The sequence below is a fragment of the Apteryx rowi genome, unplaced genomic scaffold (assembly GCF_003343035.1).
Source record: "Apteryx rowi isolate R43461 unplaced genomic scaffold, aptRow1 scaffold_142, whole genome shotgun sequence".
NCBI lineage: Eukaryota > Metazoa > Chordata > Aves > Apterygiformes > Apterygidae > Apteryx > Apteryx rowi.
Genome location: NW_020447664.1, coordinates 945,276 through 969,292, shown reverse-complemented (window position 1 = coordinate 969,292; position 24,017 = coordinate 945,276). Strand labels below are relative to the sequence as shown.

The 24,017-nt window shown below is 38.8% G+C and overlaps 1 protein-coding gene across 7 annotated transcripts in view; it reads right to left on the bottom strand.

Annotated features, from left to right (window-relative positions):
• Nucleotides 1-19,905, bottom strand: part of DLG1 (discs large MAGUK scaffold protein 1) — a 151,248-nt gene extending 131,343 nt beyond the window's left edge. For 3 of the 7 annotated variants that reach the window (XM_026058032.1, XM_026058036.1, XM_026058038.1), the window contains exon 1: nucleotides 19,829-19,904. In XM_026058032.1, the coding sequence (XP_025913817.1) occupies nucleotides 19,829-19,858 (30 nt within the window). In that variant the 5' untranslated portion in view covers nucleotides 19,859-19,904. Of the gene's footprint in view, nucleotides 1-19,828 lie in introns of all 7 variants that reach the window. The other 4 variants (XM_026058033.1, XM_026058034.1, XM_026058031.1 and 1 more) reach the window with 3 other exon arrangements.
• Between the last annotated feature and the right edge of the window lie 4,112 nt (nucleotides 19,906-24,017).

Genomic DNA, 24,017 nt, shown 5'->3' with positions numbered 1-24,017 from the left:
GGGAGGGAGAAGGGGCCGCGGAGCGGCGGGGAAGCGGCTGCCCGGCGCTTCGCAGCGCCTCTCAGGGCGGAGCGGCAGCCCCGGAGTGAACAGCCGCCGGGTTTAATCCCCGTGCTCAAACATGAGAAATGCACCGTTATCTGGCACGGGTTAAAGCAGGCTTTTTAACTGCCGAATAAAACTCCTCGTGGTCTACCGAAGGAATACAGACATGGCTGCAGAAATGCATGGATTTTCCCCAATTTCAACAGACAAACGAGAAACTGCAATTCCCCCCCCCCCCCGGTCTATAGGAAAGCATGAATAATCCGGCCTATGCATCAGTGTGGTTAGGAGGAGCTCTTGTTCAACGGCTTCATTTCAAGCAACTGTGCATCTTGCAAATCAAGACAGTTTGGGGGGGGGGGGGGGGCTTTTTCCTTAGAAAATAAGTAAATATAGTCCGTCTCCTAAAGATTTTGTTGCATGCTAACAAGTCTCAAATATACTAAATTCTTAAAAAAAAWTTTTTTTAAATCAGGCCCTATTAAAAGGATACAAACTTTATTGCTTTTTTTTTGAGGTCCCTACAGCAAAAATATGATTTTAATATATTTATACATTTTATAGCATATCACATCATAGAATTTGATCAAAAACATATCCTTCTGTGATTTCACTGTTCTTGTACCATAAGCTAACAAGCCTTTCAGTGGAATATCATGTTAAATCACATCACATCCATTTCTTAATTATATTGAATGACACTTAAAAAAAGTATTTAAGACTCTCAGAGAATAGTCTTGCTGCATCTCCCTCTCCTCTTAAAAATGTCTGTTCACTTAAGGTTGTACCTCTAGCAGCCAGGTGTCCCTTTTGTCATCTCCCTTTTACTTCATTTGGTAACCTGATAAGTCCCTCTTGAGGTAGAGAGCTTAATGTAGTGTAGAAGTGCCATGCACCCTTACAGCACCAGAAGCTGGTAGCTTCATAAATTATACTAGGCATCTTCATATAAATGTGCAAATTGAGGGAACCAAAACTAAGGCAAGATGTCTGGAGGGAGGGAGAGAAAAAAGAAGTATAGCTCAGCCCACAGTAAACCTCAAAATAAACTTCATTTGCATGAAGACCTCTTTCTTAGTAGAGGATACAGAGACTACAGAGGACAGCAGCATTTCCATACTAATAAGCATAGTTTTCTTTCCCCTGTGTGCCATGACTTACACTTTCCCACCACACAGCCTTAGACCTGGCTTGCTACAGTAGTCGGTCATTATCTGCCTGCAAGAACAGCAGTAGGGGCAGGACCAAAAGAAAAATCACAAGTGTTCAGCTTAAACATCATGGAMACGGAAACAAAGACGACAGATAACATGATGGGGTGGAGGGAAGATAGACACTGTCCAAGTTTTGCCACATTAGGTTAAGTTTTACCTGCAGGTACATTCAAATTCAAGGGTAGTCTGAAATATAATAAAATGATGAGAAACCTTTAAAGAAAAAAAATTTTCTGCAGCTGGATGGGGTTACACTATACAGGCTTTTGTCTGAATAAATAGGACAGCACAGAACTAAACGCACACTCAAATACCACTCAAAAATGGAACAGAAATGCAGAAGGGAAAGACAGAGCCATAGACCATTGCCTACTCCCCCAAGAACTCAGGGATGTTCCTGTCCCACAAAACACCTTTGCTATGCACCACAAGTCAACAACCCAGCTTATTTCCATAACTCTAATCACACTGTAATAACGTAACGTAAAAAAAAAAAAAGTCCATGCCAGTTTCATGACAACAAATAAAGGCAAAGAGCCAAAAGCAGTTTCCGAATGCTGCAGAAATAGCTCTTTGCAATGCACAAAGTATAAGCTCTAATATGCCACAGGCATAGAAGAATCAGTAAGAGGAAAATATGGTGTACGCATCTACAAAGGAGTCCTTCAGTAAGATATAAAACAGAAAAGAAAGCTCGAGTAACTTCAGGCAATTGCATCTACATTGTTGATGAAGACTACGTAAAGCATCTGAAGCTTTCAGCCATATATTTGCAGCTGTAAACAAATAAAATGGTTACACTGCAAAATTGTCCTGACCTTTATACAAAGGCAGAACTTTTGAGTATCACATCTCAGCATGCATACGCTTAAAAATACAGCATTTAAGCTTGTCAAATTAAAATATATTCCTATATAGTTTACTGACTAAATCCAGAGATTTAACTGTAATGACAATTTCTTTTTCAAGAGAATTATTTGTACTCATTGAAGGCTTTTATTTTAAATATGAACAAATAACGTTCTCAACTGCATATTTCAAGAAGCTTTGTGTGTTATCATGCAGAGCAAAACATATCTACTCAGAATATTTGGGAATCTACTTTAGAGCACTAAAGAGATGCATTTGTATTCATTCTTTTTTGAACTATTGCTCCAATTCAAATTTAAGGTTGAATTAATGTTTTAAAATACAAAAAGCAAGGAATATGTAGTTATCTACAGAAAAATATTTGCATTTCACATCTTAAGCAGTGAAAGTATGTGAGAAACTCAGAAAAAGCTCCAACCGTTTTCAGCCAGCTTTTTACTCTATGTATTATGAGGTCTGRCAGAATGGGTCCCCTTCTGTAAAAAAGAGCTTCTAAGAAAAGTAGTAATTTCACCATTCAGATCTAGTCTTCCTTAGAGTGAAAATAACAGTACTATTAAAATTACTGTTAAACAAGCAACATACAACTTAAAAAAGGTATATTATCAAGCACTGTAAACCCACTGAGAAAGCTATAAACTACAGAGAAACTTCAAGCCCTTAAAGAAGTTTTAWCTCCAAACTAAGTTTTGTTGTTGGCGCCGATTTTTACCACAAATTCACACAGTTCTGTCATTTCCCCCAAACTTTCAAACTTCACTGAAATCCACTCACAAACCAGGCAACGTCACCCTTCTCCTCTCAAAGAGAGTAAGCATTCAAGCAACTTTGCTTTCTTCCATGCAAGTTAGCATTTGTCGAATTCGGAAAAAACAAAAACCTAAATTCTCTTCTTGCCTAGGATAGTTTCACCCTAAGTTATACAAAGAAATGTAAAAATGACAGCTTTAAATAGAACAATCTTAAGAAGCCAATTTAAAACTTTTAAAAACTGATGTTTACTTTGAAGTGGTAGCACTAAAATGACTTATCATGCTATGAAAATACCACAAAAAGACAAGTAAACATGCTGAATAAACTTGAAATAAGAACAATTCATTTTATACATGGTCCCCATGTGCCCAATGAGAACATCAATATCACCAAGATCTTCAATTAGTGCACAAGACTAATCTGTTACTATCCTAAAATGAGAAAGCTGCTACTTCCAAGACTCCCCAAGCAGTATCGATATTAGACAGGCAGAAACTCAAGAGTTAAGCAGCATCAAAAAATATCACAGCCTGTTCAGAAACATAATGCTTCTGTTCAGCATTTGTCCACTGCTCTTGATTGATGTGAATACCAATGCTACATAGCTTTGCATTTTTTATAAGAGTGAACAGCAAGAAAAATTACTGGTAGATAAAACAGGATAATAACTAAAAGTAACACTGATTTAAAACTTTATACCCGAGACCGTGATTATACACACTTACAGACTATACTGAAGAGCACAGTGAAATCCACATACTGGTACATGTTTCCGTCATCCACGTGTCCCACCCATATCCTCCTACAGGCAGGTTAGGAGTCAAGCTCATGAGAACTGGGAGACCTGGAGTCTTTAATGCCATGGGCAAGTGAAGGTCTATCTTGACAAACTGGCAACTGTTCAGAATGGCAGCCTGAAGGGGAAGAGACTATACTGCCCAACATACTTTAAATAGGATGTGTCCCCTACGGACCACAGCATGCACCTGCAACCTGCTGGGACTCTAGTTCAGGTCTCCCTCCCGCAGGAGCCTCAGCTAGTACGCTTTCAGGATACTTAACAGAACTCACGAAAAAAAATGTGTGCACCAAGTCTCCTGGGCCCTTTTCTACTGTCTTCAGCATCAGAATCATTTCAAATAAGCTATTATTTTAACCATTGGTCTACATAACCTTGGCCTGTACAGATCACCATATGGCCTTGAAAGGAAACAGAATTGCAAATTCATCTGTGCAAAGTTTGAATACTGGTTTAGGACTACCTCATCTTAAAAGCAAGCTCTAAACTAATGGCTATAACTCTGTTTCTTACTCAAAGAGTAATAATTTTGTAAGCGATTTCTATTAAGATAAATGAAATTCAAACACTAGTTTCATAACAACTGATGTCTGGTGTGAACTGCATCTATTAGCATCTGTGAAGCTCTCTTTGGCTTTGCCATTGTAATTCCCTGAAATATCAGATGACTGTCCAAATGGATTTTGAGAAAGCAGCCAAAAAAAATGTACTACTTGTTTCTGCAAGCTCCTAAAATGCCAGAAAAATCATTTGCACAGTATTTTCAGGCAAACAGGTTTATTTATTGAAAACACCATKAGCTGAAAATTCCCCTTGCAAAAGATAGCTTTAGCAGCTACCCTAGAAACAGCAGCTACCCTTTGTCAGCTTGGCAGGTGAACACATTTACARAAGTTAAATCAACAGCCACTGCTGCACCTTCAGTTCAGAAGGCCAACACCCCCCCCCCTTTCTGAGGGAGCTTAATGCTCTCAGATATGCAAACTCTGCAGTGCCCACTCGGTGCGAACCGTACGTGCTCAACACAATCATCGCTGAAAGCACAAAAATTGAGAGAGAATCCTTTCCATTGACAGGACCAACTGCAGCAATGGTAGAAAAATCTTCTTTGGGACTATCAGCATGTTGTAAATGCAGCTATTTGTGTCTTAAAGTTTCCAACATCTTGGAGGATACCATAGCCCAAATAACTTCAGAAGGAAGGTGGGATRTTATTTTGGAAACAGGAATTTGATTAATAGTGGCATTTTTCAAAACTTGCCCCGCGGTGGCATTTGAGCCCAGAACAGGTCCTATGAATAGAAACTTTTCAGTGAGTGTTCACGATTCTCTCCCAGTTTATTCCAAGTCTTAAATTGTTAAGCAGAAGACAGATCTAGGACAACAYTCCGGTGAGGTCCTTCATAAGCCTTGATAAGTCAAGCCAGAACAGACAAGAATACTTTCCTTCCCCACTGAATAACCATTATCATGGGCATTTTTATAAACTTGCTTTTGGAGCTCTCTTCAGTCCAAAACAGAGGAGAAAAACCACTGCCGTACCAGAAAGAACCCAGAGGTRTCTGTGCTATGATGTACTCCACATGCTAAAGTAATCAAGCTTCAACATAGGAAATGCAAAACAGTGACACTCAAGAGCATTCAGAAACAAAACTTCACAAAAATAGACCTTCCTGACAATTAGCACTGGACAGTACTCCTAGGAATTTAAAAYGTGATTTCAAAGGAAAAGGAGCTTTATTTAATCATACCATTCAAGTGTCCTGTCCCAGCCCAGCCCCTGCCCTGCCTCTTAGTAATTCTAAAGCAAYTGGCCAATTTCAACCAAACTTACCAAAGGGGTAGAGGTCTCCGAGGATATCAGTTACCTACAAGTTTCATAACAGTAGGTGGCAGGCAAGGAGGTAAGTAACAACCCCATGAAGCGGGGGTAAAGGTTGCATAAGCAACAACAGGCAGTTCTCAGAGAAGGATATTAAGAATACTAAAGGRGAGAAGAGAGAAAAAAGCTTCACGGTTTATTGCTGCAAGATGGTGGCACACTCTGGCAAAAGTCATAGGAAGTCATGCTTTATAAGGTACGAAGGCCTTCAAACATCATGCTTTGGAATTGAAGAGAGGCAGAGAGTAGAATCTCTTCCTTCTCCTAATGTTTTAAAAGTGTTCTGGCAGTACTRGAGCATTCATTTAAGTCTTTACAGTTTCCACAAAAGAAATTCCTTAGATATAGACTGAGGTTACAGAACTGACTAGTATGACTGCTGTGAAATCTGTAATCCAGCCTTATTACTTCCTAGCTGAAAGCTGCCAACATTGGAAGAACACCTTTAAATAGGCTGAAAATAAGTGGTTCCTTTTACAAGACTTGAGGCTAGAGCCAATAACAAGGATATAAATGCAGAAGATAAAGATTGAAGTCTACCTGACCTCCTCTTTTGAAGTCATGGCTAAAAAGGAATTTGATTATGTTGGTAACTGCACCTTTGGAGGCAGGTGCGTGCGCACACACACAAAAAGGTGTCTGTACTCCGATTAGAATACAACCCAGCTAGGAAATCCTCCCCCAAAATTAAAATACTACATTACTTCAAACATCTTTGACATGTCTAGAAATGGTATGACCTGAAAAGTCCTTCCAAACTGAAGAACTACAAGATCCTTGCAAGAGGTAGAAGGATACCATTCAGAAGCTATTGCTGAAACCATTCTTACAGTGAAAGTATGTGATTTTTCAGGCGTTGCCTTTGAGGTGTTGCTCCCATCTGTCTACAGGAAGAAAAAAGTACATATATTTAGATCTACATAGTTCCATCCAGCCAAAAAGATTTCTAGTGAGCAACAGGCAATCAATCCCAAAGATAAAACAGATAAACATAAAAGCCCATTAAGACCTTTTCTGAGGGACTGGAAGGCTTCACTGCCTTCTTTCTGCCCTCCCCCCTGCCCAACATCCAAATGCAGCTTCCACCCATTTTGAGGTTGATGAGGATGGACTCTGAACTCAAGTGATAAAGACTATTCATGAACTGAGGCTATACTTTGAAGGCCTATATTCAGCAGAAAAGACTGGATCCTGCACGATATGATTCAGATTAGCTGAGGCTACTCCCTGCAGTGTAAAGGGCAATTTGGAGCAAGAATCAATCCAAGTCCCCAAGTAGTTCCCTGGAGCACTTGGGCTGGCTAGAATAAGCACATCCTCCCAAATGGCAGTTTCCCGAGGCATTCATTCATTAGATTGGGACAGAAGCCCAGTCTGATTCAGCCTGTCATGCAAAAACCTTTGGTGGGGGGCAGAGGGAGGAAGTTAACATCTTCTAAAGGATTACTGCAGACTGAAGAATGTTCATACGCTCTCCAGCGATTGAAAGATTGCTCATAATCTTAGTCATTCTGTTTTATCTTTTGAAAGACAAGAACTCCTTTTGGAGCAGCAGTTTTCAGGAGTGAACCACTTTTTAAGTGGTCTGTACAACACAGCTATGAAAAACAGCACTGCTGTTTAGTGATTTTCAAACTATTAATCAAGCAAATGTCCCTCCACTGGAAAGATAAGGGCCCATAAGTCTGAAAACAAAGTAGGGTGAATATAACTAACAACATATGCTTTTTATCTGGTGAAATCTCATACTACTCCAAATTCATTTCAATACCTGTTTATGCTTCCCTTATAAAATACCCAGAAAAGACAGCACCTTGGTGTGTTTCTGTACTATTGCTTTGATGCAGCACATTCAGAGCAGAGGCTGAAAGCCTCTCATAGCAAGTAGAGATGAAATGCTCAATATGGCATTTTTTCCCCTCCACTGCAGACAGCAAGAAGGTTGTTCCTAGAGACAAATTCCAATCAGACCTCCACTGCCTTACAAACAGTGAAAACAGATTTTGGTTCAATTATTGAAAAGTAGTTTACTGAGAACAAGACATAAGCTAGGAGGCAATAATATTCTAGTGATGCACAAGTATCTGCCATACATTTTTGCATAGAGGAAGGACTGACACTAAGTTTTACAAGACAACTATTTTTAAAAAGTCTTTGTATCACAAATTTGGTACCATCTTTAAAGGGGAACATTCTCGCACTGTATTTCTTCTGTCATTCTAACAGGTTTGGAAATGGTCAAATCAGGGGTGACTTCTCCCTCTAAATGGAAAAATATCCATAACTCTACTCTTTAGACCCTTATGGATGGAAGAACTTGCTAGCCTGCATTCCAACTTTATACATTTCTCCATCTTAAAGTGCTAGAGGAAAGGGCTAAGGCGGCTGTCTCAGTCTAGACAGGAAGGATATTGGTCATTTACACTTTGTTATTAACTGAGAATAGATAAGGAACACCGCTGTTTGGACTGGAAACAACAGGGCTGTTTGCAGGCCCTTGACATTCCTGCCATTGCCTTGGAAACTGAAAGGCAAGGTTGAGGGAGAGTTGCAAAAAGGCTCAGAAGAGACAGCTAGGAAGAGACCAAGGATTTGAAGGGCCCAAACTAACTGAAGGACAACACTCAATTAGCAGAAAAGGCTAACACAAGAAATTGCAGGACCTCAGCAGCCTTGAGAACTGGGCGAGGAGACACCTTGAGCGGTTCAACAAGGAGCTGTGCCATGTTCTGCAGCAAGGGTAGAAAAAACAAAACACACGCACACAAACACAGAAGCAAGTGGCTGAACAGTAGCTCTGCTGAGATGGATCTGAGGGTTGTAGACAGCAGGATGAGTAAGAGTCCATGAGGACTAGAAGTTGTTTAGGGCAGAGCCAAGACAGCCGAAGGAAAGCGAGTATCAATTCTCTCCAGCTGTTTAAGATGCATTTTCCCAAGCATTTCTGGTGTTGTTGGCACAGACTCATTCTCTCACATTGTGTCCATTAATATTGTAGTCAGTGCAGTAACACCTTCAGAAATTATAGCTTGCAAGTAAGGAGGAAATGGGTAATTGTAACAAGCTGAAAGAAAGGAGTTAACAAATTTTTTATGCCTTTTAAAAAAACTGCAAAAAGCAAGTTACAGCTTAATCACCATGACAGAACAGCTTAAATGAGAAGTCCGTTTTACTTGACCTGAACTTGAGGTCTACAAAGGAATCTCAAATTACATTTTCTTATGGCAAGGCAAATGATCTTAATGCTAACTAATGCAAGTTAAAACACTTATTCTCACAGTAAATATCAGTAACAAATTATAGCCAAACTTTGCCAGGAATTCAAACAATGAGGCTTTACATCCTTTATTATTACCAGGTGCCATTATCCTGACCACAAGCTTATTCTATCCTACCTTAGTTACATCTCAGCTACTAACCCCAAATCATTTGCCTCTTCTTCCCTCCCCCAAAACATCATCATTTGAGAGAAGGCACCAGAAACATCCTTTGCTACAGTAAAAATAACAGTAAATAACAGATATACTTTGTGTATATCTGAAGGTGACTTCAGGTAGTACATGAAAAAAATCATGTCACATAGTAAATTAACGAAGGTATTTTGATAGGATTATGAGTACTTTAAATCACTTAAGTGATTTGCTCTTTCCCCACAGGGTCACAAGCTGATCAATTGATAAAGCAGTCAGGACACAGAGGAAACACCAGCTCTTTTTACTTGGCTTATGCCACTGCCACCACTGAAAGAGGAGGTTTGAGGCAATCAAGGAATTCAAGGACACTATCCTTATTTCAGGTAAGAGGTTTTAAAAAGAGCATCTTTCAAGAGTAATTTTGAACCTGGAAAATTCGTGTCCAGTAGAGTCCTATCATTTCCTTTTCAAAAATATTTTTTCAGCTCTAGTAAAAATACTCACATTGGTGCTTGACACTTTAGCAAAAGCATGAAAGTCACGGTGTGAGGAAAAGTACTTCTGTGAACTAAACCAGAGCTAAGATAGTAACTCTTAGGAGGTGAGAGAGGAAAAAAAAAGAAAAAAAGTAGCTTGTTTGAAGTATACAGCATATCTTAAAGCTGTTCAACCTATCTGCTGTGAAATCAGACTTAGCTAAGAATTAGTTTCTGCAAATCCTGTTACAAACTTCCCCAAACCAATAGAAAGTGCAACTCAACTAAAGCACCAGGAAGGCCGTTATTCCTTCCCTYGCTGTAGCAAAGAGAAGGAAAAGGAAAGAACTGTGCGTGAGACATGGGATGCATCAGTGGTTTCTGGAGAAGAGTCCAGCATGAAGAAAAGCAGAAAGGTTAACCACGGCATAATTATTGCCACAATTACAGACACAACAGGTAACAGCCCAACCCAGCCCCCTCCAGCAACACCAGGTCAGCAGGGGAGTGGGAAGCTACTGATGGGAGAGACCCTTGCCAGCTGAGCTCTTATTAACTCTTGGTTCAAGATTCTGTATCTTTTCATTTTGAGAGTATTTGTATCATGAAGGATTCAAATTACCTCACCTAAAACTGGCAGAACATCTGAGGCTCAGATCAGCTTAAGGCTTCCACTGGGCCTCTTGAGTATTGGTTAAAAAAGACATGCTAATACGACAAACGGGAACCACAAGAAGGGGGAAGAGGATGGAAAACAAACCTGCCATAGGTATAACGCGCTGGTGTACTGTAGTGTCCATAGAAGCCACACAAAGACAAAAGAAGGCAGGTCCGAAATTGTTTTCGCATGTATAGGGACTTTATCTGATGTTATAAAGGAAGTAATGGTACAGAGTCAARGACACTTTCACAGTACTTGTGCTGCTGACATCACGCAAGCTTAACTTCAGCAAGGAAGAGGGCACTACAGTACATGCCAAAGAGTTTTTAAAAAGCCCTTTAAGAATATTTCATAGACAAAAAACAGACTATCAAAGAAAGAGTTTAGTGTTACCAATTCTCATATTACAGACAACCATTGCCTAGGCTAATGAGGGCTGGGATAATCCAGTAAAGGAGGAAAAACTACTTTTGGATATCAGTTGCTTACAAAGGAGAAGCTTACATGCATTGCAACCACATCCACTTATATTTGCAGTTCTGACAAGGAATTAATATTCCTGCTCATGAGGTGGTATATCTAAGCCTCCCAAAGACAACAGCATTAGAGAATACCATATGAAAAATAAACCTGGCTCATTTTAAGTCAGCTCAGATACATAACACCTTAATATCTGGGATGCAGTTCACTTTGCTCTTGGTCCTAAAATGGCTAGGCTTATTTGTGTGTTACTGCACCTGGGCTAATAACCTCTAACAGAACTGACAGTACTTGATAAAAGTGGGTTTTTTTTGTTTTTTTTTTTTTTAATAAAGCAAGCAAAACTTTCTACATTTCAGTGAAAACCCCAAGAAGGAGAAAGGACAAAGAACTCTGAACTTCCTAAACACAAGCACAAACAAAATGTATTCAGTTTAAAACCTGACCGCTTTCAAAGAGCTTCCCAAGATTCACTTCCCAGTCCCTGGATTTTTTGGTGTTACAATCTTCCTCTAGAGCAATCACTGAAGCTCCTAAACAGTTTGCTATTTTAAATAGATTAGGACCCTTCAGGGGACAAGGAATCTACACACAAGACAGGCTTATTCCTTAAGCTTTCATTGTTCTCATAGCACTTTATCTATATTTGCCGCTATAGAACATAGTGCGTGAATAAAAGTAGTGATGGCTTCAGTTGTAAAAGTTTTTTTTTTTTTTTAACTGCAAATTCTTATATCAGTGATTATTATTGCACCTGGTATCAACAGTATGGGAGAACAACGTAATGTCATCCAACCAATTTCACACTGCTGATCCCAGGAACATACTTACATGCTGAAGTATGGTTGTGGGTAACCACAGCACTCATTCATCATGCAATATTACTTACTTTAGAGTTAGAGAATCAAAAATGRAAGACATACGTAAACAGATGAGGACAAGCTACGAAAGAAAATGGAAAAAAACCCTCCCTGTCCAACATTCCCATTATACAGAATCTTTCCTATAGTAACAAGATATGTCTGAAAAACAAAAAAAAATCCCTAGCTGAGGATAATTTAACAAAAATTAGCAAATGCTTTTTTTTTGCACTATGGGTGTGGAAAGATGAAGTGCAAAAGGGAATTTTCGAAGCAATATAGGAATAAAAGACAACAAAAAATATCAACTAAGAACTTAGTTTTATGATTGTCAATATTTTGTATGTCTGTCAACCCAACAATATAATTCTAGTTCAGTACACTAGAACTTAACAGCAGAAATCTGCTTTCTTCCCTACCTTTCAAAAAGGGTCTCCTCACATATTTCAAATCTTGGAAGGCAGAGAAGCCCTGCAAAGTCCTATAAAATGCTGGCATTTGCATTCGCCTGCTTCTGTTAATTTGAGAAAAACGCTTTATAAACAGTAGGGGGCAGCATTTCTCCATTTTTCATCTAAAAACTTCCTTGCTTGCTCACAGTAGTAAAGGAGGTTAGATGCAAAGGAGCCTACAGTAAACTACATCCCTTTTTCCAAAGYGTTCATTTTACAGGCACCACACTTAGCCTACAAAAACACCACCCCCCAAATCTACAGTAATATACAAGCATCAGAAGCATGCAAATGCAAAATCAGAGAAAATACAAGTTGATTCCACCACAAAGTTTTTCATCTCCTTCATTAGAGTCTGCTGCCAAAAATTGCATTCCAGTACGTTGTTTGTGTCATACTGGTGAGCTGATTCGTTTTGATTACATTCTCAGTAATACATAAATGAACATTCCAAATAATGGGAGAAAAGGTGAAAGTTTCTAGATTGCCAATGATTTCAATTAGGAAGTTGAATTTTAAAATCAACTTTCCTACCTAACACCATCAAATAGAAAGAGCTACAAGAAATAGTGCTTCCATTATTTCAGATGAATAACAATCCTCATCTTTGGATCCGACCCAAATTCCATCATTCTCCTTTAAAATAATGCAATGCAAGACAGATTTTTCTGCTAAGTCTCACAAACAAGCTAAACCCCTAATGAACAACCTTAATACTATTCTTAAAGTGATCCAACTGCAACATAAAGAACTGGCTTTTCTATATTATTGGTATGAAAAGCTTTTAATGGAACCAATTATTTTAGCAGCAAGAAACCTTTAAATTTCCAGCTTTAATTTATTTTGGCTTACTCTTTGTTCCTGTTTTAATGTCTGGCCATTTGAAAACCATGCTACCTTTGTAATTTGGAAACATACCCCCTTTCGGTCTTTCTTCCTCTAGTCAGGAGAAGTTCTTCCAGCCTCCCCCTGTCCGGGTTGCTGCTGGCAGACAGTACCTCCACTTTCCTCCTCAGTCTCGCAGTACTTCTTCCTAGCTGTATATGTCAGTAATCAGAGTTGCACTTACCTAACACTGTATAAAATACACTTTTCTGTCTCCTCGGAAATACTGCAATGGTCTCCAAGGGGTACATCACAACCAATTAAGAATAAGATCAAAAGAAGAATGATCATCACCATGCTACTTCTAACCCAAACGCAATTTTTTTTTCCATTCATCTGAATTTCAGTTACTTACATAAAACTAGCTGTGTACATTAGACACTAAACAACCTATTGGGAAGAAAACAAATAGGACAATTCACATATTTCTCACCAAACAGAAGACTCTGCTTGTTTCCAGGAAGTTTTCTATTAACAGCTTTTAAGATTATTTATCACTAGTGGGTCACAAAATTAACCACTTCTTCTAAGCTAACTGGAATGGTTACAGCATAAACAAAGAGGCAAACTTCAAACAAACAAAAAAGCAAGTAGAGGCTACCCAAAGTATTCACTAGATACTAGTCATTTTTGTAGACTAAAGGAAGATGAAAGCACCAGCTCAAGAAATAAAAACTTCATGTAATAAGCTACTTCTCCTTCAGGCTTCTTGAATAAGAGTTAAATTATTATCAAACCAAACTGCAAACAGTGTAAAGCTTTTTTCATTTTTTTACTGCAGCAACATCACCATACTCAGCTGTAGAATTACATAAGACATTTGTTGTCTTTTGGAGGAAGTGTAGTTGATTAAGCCACTATTTCACTTTACTGAACTGTGCTAAAGCAATCAAAGCAGATTTTTCAGCCTCAATCAYGTGATGAATGGTTGCATTTTACCAAACATAAGCGAAATAATGTTTTTAGTAGAAAAAAGTGAACTGAGGAGTAAGAAATAAGTCTCTTCCATGTAAAGCATTTACAAAAAGATACAGGAATACACTACAAGTCAAATATCCACTATTTCTAATTACTATACATTTCTGGTGAAACAACAAATGTGCAAAAATAAAAAGCCATCTATTAACACCACAAGGAAAATGGACCACGTTCATGCATTACATAACTCTAGGGGCTTCAACAGAGCTATTACAGATGTAAATAAAAAGCAAGCGCAAGAATGCAAGAAGTCTGCCTGTTCGGTTCTGCATGCAGCGCTACCACGTTTGGCCAACACACCATCCTGGCAGCTGCGAGAACCCAAGTCACAAGCGCCTCTATCATCTGTCAAGAGCTCCGGAGCTGAAGCGACACCACTTGCACACCATCCACTGCATAAGCAACACACAGACAAAGCGCTTCTCCGCGGCATTACCCTCATCAGGTAATCCTACAAGGCACCACGAATGCAGAGCGCTGCACGCAACTATCACGTTGACTGCTGTTCCAATAGGAAAGAAAGCAAGTGCCACAGAGATGGATGAAAATTCACCGCAGTAGAGTCCTACATCCCAACAGCGCATTTGAGAACTTTAAATGGTGGCTGGCACACTCTGTCTCACCAAGATGAGGAAGGAGCAAAAGTYCTCAAAATACATATTACAACTTTCACGGCCCCAAGTAAACCCACTGTTGGAGTGCACGCACACACACAGAAGGAAGTAATTCTTGTTTTCATGTTTTCACACAACAGATGGGAAAGAATTGCTCTTCAGGGCCACACAGGTTTGTCACTTAAATGCCCCAAGGGTTGTTCATGCTGTGCTGGGTGGTCAGGTGAGTTCGGGAATGCTGATGACACCTGCCGACGCTGACCTTTACAAGAGCAGCCTTCAGTTATACTTTTAGCAAGTATTAAAATTTGATCAAGTATCCCTCCCTCCTCCACACAAGATGAGGCAGCACGAACTCTTCAAAGAGCTGTCGTTGCAGAGGGCGGGGGGAGAACAAATGAGTATTTTATATAACTGATAAAGCTGAATATCACTTGAGCAGATATATTCTGATAGCCCGCACCTAAAGCACGTCTTCAACATTCTACATTTTTTGGTCAGGWAAGTACCAGTTTTAGGAATAATAAAGTAATGTTATTATCATATACAAAAGTCTGATTAATATCCGCTGACAATATGTGAAGCTATGATTAAGCATCAGATCAAAGAGCGAAGAGGAAAAAAAGAAAAAAAAMCCAAACCCCACATTAACAAGATCCCTGTGCAACTTACCGCATTTGCAAAATGAAGCGATTAAGCAGTGTGGCAGCTAGTGCAACAAAGCTGACGAGTGCCATACCAGGAATGCCTAACCAGTCAGCTCAGCCATCCTGAGATCTCACTTCAAGTGAGAGAAAAGGCCCTTTTTTGCCATCAGATCTAAATACCTCTGCTGGCTGATGGAATCGTGTCAGAGACCATATATCCAACTATGAACAAACCCTACATTTGTTCTCCCACTGTTTTGCTCAGCTCCCCAATAGCACTCAATCCCCTTCCACTGTTATTTCCTTAACAGAGGAGACTACGCCAAAGCTGTTCTCACTCAGAGTCCAGTTGCATGAGCAACCAAACGGACCAAGCAGTTCGATTCTGGTGGAGGGAGAACCACTGCTCTCCTCTCCCTCTCCTTCCAAAAAAAAATGGTGAGCTGTTAAGTCTGATCACTCTACCTGCATTTCACAGGCAGCTGAGCCAATTCAGCTGCTCAGTACTGTTCCCTTCTTCACCCCAGCAGCCACCCTCTAGTATCTCTAGTGCTCTTTAGACTTTTCCATGAGCTGCTTTAACTCACTAGCCAGCAGAAAAGCATGTCGGGTTCTCCTAAGTTCCTAGGAGGTGAGCAGTAAGAAGGGGTAGACACACTCTCAGTAGCAGCAACCTGAAAAATCAGTTCACCGTCACACATGAAACCATTAACTGAATTCTTCCATAGGCAAAGAGGTACAGCAAGGCAAAACTAATTAGGAATGAATGTTTCACTGTGCTACTCCTGTTAATCCTACTTGAAAAGTTATCCAAGATAAGATCACCAGCTCCTCTGAAATACACTGATACGATTCTGGGAGGGCACATGGAGTTGTGAAAATTGCAAGAGATGCAGAAGTAAACAGCACAGGAGCTGCTGAACTTTAAATTGTCCTACCTCATTTCAAAATAAAACTTGTCTTTAGCTTTCCAGTTTGAAATACTATTCTCAAACCTTTGAAAAAAGCTTTTTTTTTTAAAACACTAAAAGATTCCCCCCGCCCCTTGCCAATACTAAGACTGAAACTGTCCAGCATTCATTAACAAAGACATTGACAAAACTGAGTGTGTCCAGCAGAGGACAACCAAGGTGGCTAGGGGCTGAGGCACATAATATAACAAGAGAGGCCAAGAGAGCTAGGTTTTGCTCAGTCTGGGGAAAAAGAAGAAAGCTAAGGGGGATCCAGGTGGTGCCTTCAACTAGGTGCACAGCAAAGAGGAAGGACAACAGAAAAGTTGCATCAAGGAAAATTCCAACTGGGTATTAGGAAAAAAAAAATTTCACAATGAGGACAGCCAAACATTGGAACACGTTACCCAGATAAGTCATGTAGTGTCCAGCCTTGGAGATATTCCAAACCAAGTGGGACAAGACTGAGTAACCCAATCTAACACTGAAGTTATCTTTGTTTTGAGCAGGGGGCTGGACCAGATGACTCCCCCACCCCAAGAATCCTTGTATCCTAAATTATTCTTTGATTCTATTTATCTAACCAGAGTAATTTCAATATAGTAATAATAATTTTTTCCATCTGCACTATTTGCAAGTATAGCCAGACAAGATACTATGATATATCATTTTTTCCCCGCATGTAAGGAAGCATTCTTTGTTGACATGAGAAGCATCTGATCATTTCCCCCAAAATTCTGAAAATTGCTCCTGCGCAGAAGCAACTCTACATAAGCTAGATGATAGTTAGTTCCCACTTCAGACACTTTTCAGGGGCCATATTAATTTTAAAGAGATTTTACTTGTGGGATTGATTTCAGAAAGTAATTCTCCAGTCTCCTACTGCTGTATTCACCACCTCCTCCAACCTAAATATACTCACACCGTGCGACTTACTGACTCTGATGAGATCAAGTCTTATTATAATTCAACTGTTGGAAATACTGGTATTTCAGAGGGGGTTAAACACATGTGAGGGAAAAAAGAAAGTTTTTAAACTATGACAACGATTAAGCATTGGAACAGGTTGCTGAGAGAGATGATGAGTCTCTGTTCTTACATGTTTACAAGACCCAACTGGACAAAGCCTTAAGCAACCTTGTCTGAATTTGATGTTGACCCTGCTTTTAGCAGGAGGTTTGACCAGATCACTTCCAATCTGAGTGACTCAATGATGGCCCTGAAATTATAATCACTCCTGATTTTTAAATTTAAAAACCTCAGAAAAAAGCTTTATCTTCCTCCCATGATATTAGGGTGATACATCACATATGCTTGCCCCTTTCCCATGGTACCTGTTTTTAGCCAGACCTATAAGCATCTTTACCTTTTGATTTATAAAAGCTAACACTAAGCAAGCTGTCAGAAATAAGGTACTGGGCTAGACAGACATTGCTCTGGCATAGTTCAAGCAGCATGCTTCTTAATCATTGTTTTGTATCATTTTTGTTTCAAGACACTTTTGCACTACAAATTTACTAGAAATATTATTTGCAGAAACTTTAAATAATGTCTTTAAACTCAGCTGTTTCAGTGGAAGTATACTACTGAACAAGCAAGCTAAGAATGACTGCTCAAAAAAATGGTTTTCTGCAGGAATTTAAGGTTTTTCATATTCTGTATTTTTAAGTGCCACGTACTCATTTAAAACTGTTACTTAAATAAAAATCATTACTGTAGGCACAGCCCACGTGCCTGCTCTTAATAGTATCCATGGTTGCAGTGATGCAAATTTGCCTACCTACACCAAACCAAATGTGCCCACATAAGGAGGAAAAGACTGTATTCATCAGTACTCTTTGCATTAGATTAGGGCAAAGTAAACTGGTTAGACCTCAGAAGACAGCACAGAAAGTAGTTTACAGATGTTTGCCATTAAATGAAAAGGTCTTTATTCTGAATTAAACAAAACTGTAAAATGAAATTCTGAAAGATCTTTCAAATTTATTAGAAAATTCATCTTACTGGCCAATTTCTTCTCTTTGCTACTCAGAAACAGAGTAGCAACAGAACTATTTCAAAAAGGCTTCCACACAAGGCAGAGAAAGAAGTACTTAATCCTATTTCCAACCCTATCATACATTTCTCCTATGCTGATTTCAGAATTGCTTTACTTATGTCACATACATTTGTTTTCCTTTGCACTGAAGTAGATTCATGCATGACATTAAGGAACATACTTTTCCTAAGACTACAGCTTCCAATTCATTGTAAGCACACACATTTAAGGGAAACAAACAGTCCCTTTAACAGCTTCACTATCAACAGCTTTAACTGACGCTGCAAGGCACTACAGGAGCATTTAGCTAAAAGAGGTCAAAACTTGACACGCACCGGACAATAGGGATTAAGTGGTGATAACCCCAGGTGGAAATGCATGACCAACCTAAGCCAACCTAAGACCGTGCTTTTGTGGAAGGGATGATCGCTTCCTCTGCCAGGCAGCAATTTTGCTAACAGTCTTCCTTTCTTAAGGATTAGTGCTTATATGGCCAGGCTGACCATACTAAAAAAACAAACAAACATCTTTTTATCCAGAGTACGTTTTCTGTTGGCTTAATTTTCTATATAAATTACTTTGTGCTTTTAAGGAAATAAAGGTATGTAAATGCACAGGAGAAACCTGAAGCTGAGCCTTTTTTTTTTTTTTTTAATGAGTACAACAAAATTAAGGTACATATTTACATAACCAAAGTCAAAGAATGAAAGTATGTTCCTGCTCTCACCGTACTAGAGGTATTTTAAAGGAAATAAGGGAAAAATGCTCCAATTGAATGTAGCTAAAATCAAACTTATGGCTTTAAAAGGCATGTTTTACTTCCAGAACAACAGCTTGAACAGCAGAAAGAATTCTTTGCTGGTGACAGACAAGGTGAATTCAGCCACTCCAATTAGCCTGTGTTACTAGCTGTTGTGCTTCTTTCTAGGGAACACGCATAAGCATCTTCACCTTCTGTTTTATAAAGCTATCACTAAACCCACAAAATATTCTCAAAGACGTTTAACTTTATTCTACTTCTTGAGAAGGAGGCTTGTATTAACTTTGCTTCCAAATGATCAAAAAGTGCTAAAAGGGGAAGCAGTTTGTTAGAAGATTTTTTTAAACTTATAGCTATTTAAACATCTAGGAAAAAGGGAGCAATAGAGAACAGTTTACTATTTACAGGAAAAAAGCTTCCAAAAAACCAAACTCACCTTTATCCATATTTCACAAGCACACTGCTAATCTACTTTCAGTCTATGAATCATTTCATCTTTGGCAGTTACAAGTGGACTATATCAACAACAATCACACACAAAGCTTTATCCTAGCACAGGAGTAACGACACTAAGCAGCAATATGTCAAGTTTGCAGAACATTCAAATATATCCATCCCTAATGGGACTTCCCCAGATTCATCTTCTTCCTCTTTGATGGTTATTTTAAACATGTCCTGATAAAGGTTATGCAAACCTGTATTTGGAATTCCTCATTTCAGATTAAAAAGCAAACTACTATTTTAACGCATTTAAAGAGAGTGAATTTTTATAGAGGAAAGTCTCACTGACGAATGTTAAAAAAACTGATTGTTCTACTACACTGCAGTCTTTAAATACTGGCATAATTAGCTCTTACAGGAATGAACATCTATGATTGTTCTTAGCAACAACTACAGCATTTATTTTGGCAATTGGTGCCGTTAAAGTTTAAAAAAATCACCACTAGAAAACTATCACAATATTTTCATTATTGGTAGGCAAAAATAGAAAGAAAGATTCAACAAGAACTTCCAAGATCGCAGGCATTAATCAAAAGCTTTATCATCTTACCTTTGTTGTTACAATGCATAAGCAATCCATTGTTTCAGCACAGCAGATATTTTTCCAAACATTTAAAACGCCTATTTTCGATCACAGCTAAACACCAGCTCAACAGAATGAAAGAAAGTACACTTATTCGATAGCCAAAACAGTAGAATCTGTGCCAGGTCTCCCTTTGGATTCAAATCAGAGGTAGAAACAATGTGGAGGAAAAAAAAGAAAAAAGAAAAGACTAAGCTAAAATAAGAATGCTTATGTTTCAAAAAAGGCTAACCTATTTTGATTATCTATGCCTGAAAAATCTGCATTTATCCTTGAAAATATCCTACAAAAGATACCAAATCTCATTCCATACCAGTTACGTGCTTCCTCATACTCTATTTCATATACTCCTCTTTCAGGATTACCTAACACATGAGAGTCACAGGGAATCATTTGATGAAATGCAATGCAAAATTATTTTACAGCCAAAAATCTCAGATCAGCTTTTCTTAGGCGGTTACAATTTCTAAAATGAAGCTCTTGTTCAAAAATAGTTATGGTTGCAAGCAAGTCTTACTCCTCTCACGTCATTTCAGCATTTGCGAACTGCAAAATAACTGATTTCTGAGGCAGTAATGAATGGAATATTCCATGTAGAACAGGGAGAGAAGCAAGTGACAAGGAAAGAGTAATGCATATTGCAAGAGAAACACTATTTTGAGCCTTGAATTAGCCTAGAATTGCATTTCCTTYTGCAAGGCTATAAAGCAGTGACGAGGCAAAGTCTGGGTGTACAAGCATTGTCTTCTCAGCCTCATTAGCACAGCTGCGAAAAGTCAAACGCTTCAAGTCTTGTCTGCATCATTTCACTTCTGGCCCAAGATGTGCAACTAGCCAAACTGATTACACATTGCATCAGCAAACTCTAGACTAGGGTAGGTATGGACCTAGAACATTCTCCCTATTCCCTTTCGGTTTAAAAAACAAGTTTCAAAATCGAGTCGAGTGGTCTATGGTGCATTGCATTAGTGCAAGATTGTTCTCTCTCCTTTTTTGTCCCTCAAAAAGCTGCTCTTCACAGCACATCTTCTAGCACAATAAAGCTTAACTTAGCAACAAACAAGACTCTACTACATGCCTAAAGAAACAGCTGCTCCAGCATCCACGACTCCGTGCTGGCACGCTTTTTCCACTCCACTTGTCCACAACTGTATTATAACACACAGCAGCCCATCAGCTATCACAGTTGCTGGCAACCCATGCGAGTCTCAAGTATAAAGCAGCTACTACACATACACTATAATGTCAAAAGTCAAATTTATCCACAGGTGTTTGTGTCTTATGGTTACATCTTGGCTTTGAATTAAACACATACAAAAATTACAACTTCAAAAATGGTTTTAAATAAGTCTCACTATCTAAACCTAGATCTGGGGAAGTGGCAAGGGGCCTAGGGGACACGTACATAGACAAGGGAAGCACCACACATTAAACTATCAATACTGGTTATCAAACTTCAGCTTGAGAAGGTTATAAAGTGAAAGAAAAGAACACAACTGCCGAGCTCCACACGCAAACTCTTTGCACAAAATTAAGACAAAGTTGCAGAAACTTTCTGCAACTTTCCACCACTTGATTCCCTGACTCTGCCATATATACAGTGAAGAGGAAAAAGAAAAAAACAAAATGCAAAAAGAAAAGTTAGGGAATAAGGAAACAATACTTCCTAAAAATTACAAATTTTATTTTGCAGACAGATGGTGCCTTTATAGGACAAGGAGGACAAAGTCATTCTCTCATCTCAAAAGTTAATCCCCCCCCCCCCAAAAAAAACAAAACAGTAAGCAACAACAACAAGCTTTTAACATGCTAGTGAAAACAACTGCTGAGGTTGAATGGAACTTCAGGGTAAATCTTACACCATTCGGCTATCAAGGCTAGGATTTTACCTTGTGTGTTCAAGTCAAGCCACAGATATTTTTCATTATCATCTTCACATTGACTATTAAGACTTTTTACTATGAACGCTTACATCACGTTTTCACTTCCGCAAAGCATCAGTGGGAAAAGCATGCATCTTTCAGACTGGTAATAAGGCCCAATCCAAGAGTCTAAAAATTCTGACTTAAGAAAGCAGAAAAGCAAAGCACCAGTTAAGCAAAAGGAACTGCTCCTCTGTTTGCCAGAAGGAAAAAAATAAAACAGAAAACCACACATTGCTGAATGCGACACTCATTGCTGAATGCATGTGAGGTACCCCACACGCAAATTATTCTTCAATTTCCCAAGCCTCTGTTAAGACCACTTATGCAGGTACCCTAAACAGAGTGCTTGAAGCGCAAGCATCCAAAAAGGTAAGAGGGACTGAGAAAATGTACTTTTGGGAGGCTGGGCGCAAGTGCAGCGTCTTGCCCAGGGACATCTCCTATAACTAGTTCAAGACAGACAGACACACACACACACACACGCACACACTTGAGGGAGAGGCAGTTCTAGTAACTCTCAGCATAGTGCTCTCAAGACCAACCTTCAGCGAAGTACCAACAGCAGCACACGGATATTAATTCGAAAGAGTGGAAATTTATTAACCAGTAAACAGAGCCCATCGTGACRCAAAGCCCACGGAGAACAAAAAGACACAAATCACACTTGCAAACTGGTAGAGCAAAAAAGTTTGTAGCAAATACCAACGCACATTTTCTTGAACATAGCACACAGATCACAGATGGATAAGTGCTTGGCAGGGGGATAGCCGCACATAAGCAAGCATTCCCTAGGCCAAAGGCACTGTTTCTGCAGACTTTTCACTGGAAATAGTGCATATACATGAAATAAATTGATTTGAAAATAAGAGTCAGACATTCATAAGGTCTAATATTTCCATAAGGAACAACAATATAAATACTTAGGGACAAACTTAAAAGCTCCTTGAATGAGCAACCATGTACAATATTCTGGCACTCACAAGAATGTTGTTTAAAAATAAGAACTAGGTATGAAAACTACTGGAATTAAACAATTTAACAAAATCACTCAATCTTCTTTCCTTGTAATGTAAGGATCAACAGAAAGATAAAGGACATCAAGACTTGAACTAAAATCATGAAATGCCCTAAAGCCCAGTTTATAACACACCCAAGAATAAGACACTTCCAGCTAGTACTGCTAGCCATTAAAACCATTATCATTCTACCCAATTTCAGAAGAGCATCAAGACCTGTTCACATCATTCATACTTACTGAAAAATAAGGCCTATCAAAGTATCACAGATCAAGCAGGAGAGGAAAGCAATTTCATTAACCTAGGACAAGCTGAGCATTTAGCTTTAAGACAAAAATGTTACTACCCCACACACCAGAAAATATTCCAAAGGCTCCAGGTACAGGTAAAGAAACTGTAGAATATACAGATTTATAATATCTCAAAGCTGACTTCATTCTCTGTAAGTTCAGATACTATTATCTCTGCATGTAAAATCATCATTTTCATTTCTCAGATTGAGAGGTACTTCTGCCTTAACATCTTTGAGTCCTTTCAGCTCTAAGCGATCTCAGTAACCATCATGAACATACATCCCACCCAGTTCTGCCAGGAGAAAAGTACATTTGATTTACCACTATTTGTGATATTACTATTAAAAAACAAAGCATGATATTCAGGTGAGTAACACAGAGGAAAGAGATTGCTGCTTCTTTTCCCAAATTAGCTACTGATTCTTTTAGGTTATGTCTGGCACCTTCACAGGTTTATAAGTGTTTTTTGCCAAGTAGATAGAATCTAAGTCACCAGATAACCAAATGAAGGAAAATTATTCCAATGTATAGCTTATCTAAGCATGAAATCATGTAAATTAAAACAATGTTCTGGAAGACACCGATTCTGCAAATAATTAATTTCTTCATCTTCATCATCCACAAATAAAAAAACAGTGCATGTGGTTATTTAAATGCTAATTTACTCTCATATTATATGAAAAAGCTTGTATCACACAGTTGTCACAGGTATAACCAGAGAAGCAGGCTCAGCTCTGCTGTACAAGGGTATGTCATTGCTGCCCAGCTTGAGCATCGCTGAAGAGACATTTCAAAGACCCAGTAAAGATCAAGCACTAGCATCACTGCAATTATCTTCTCAGCACCTTTAGTTAAAGAAAGCATTAAAATTACAGATACTGTAACCAAATATAACTAGCTCCATTAGAACCTGGATGGAAGA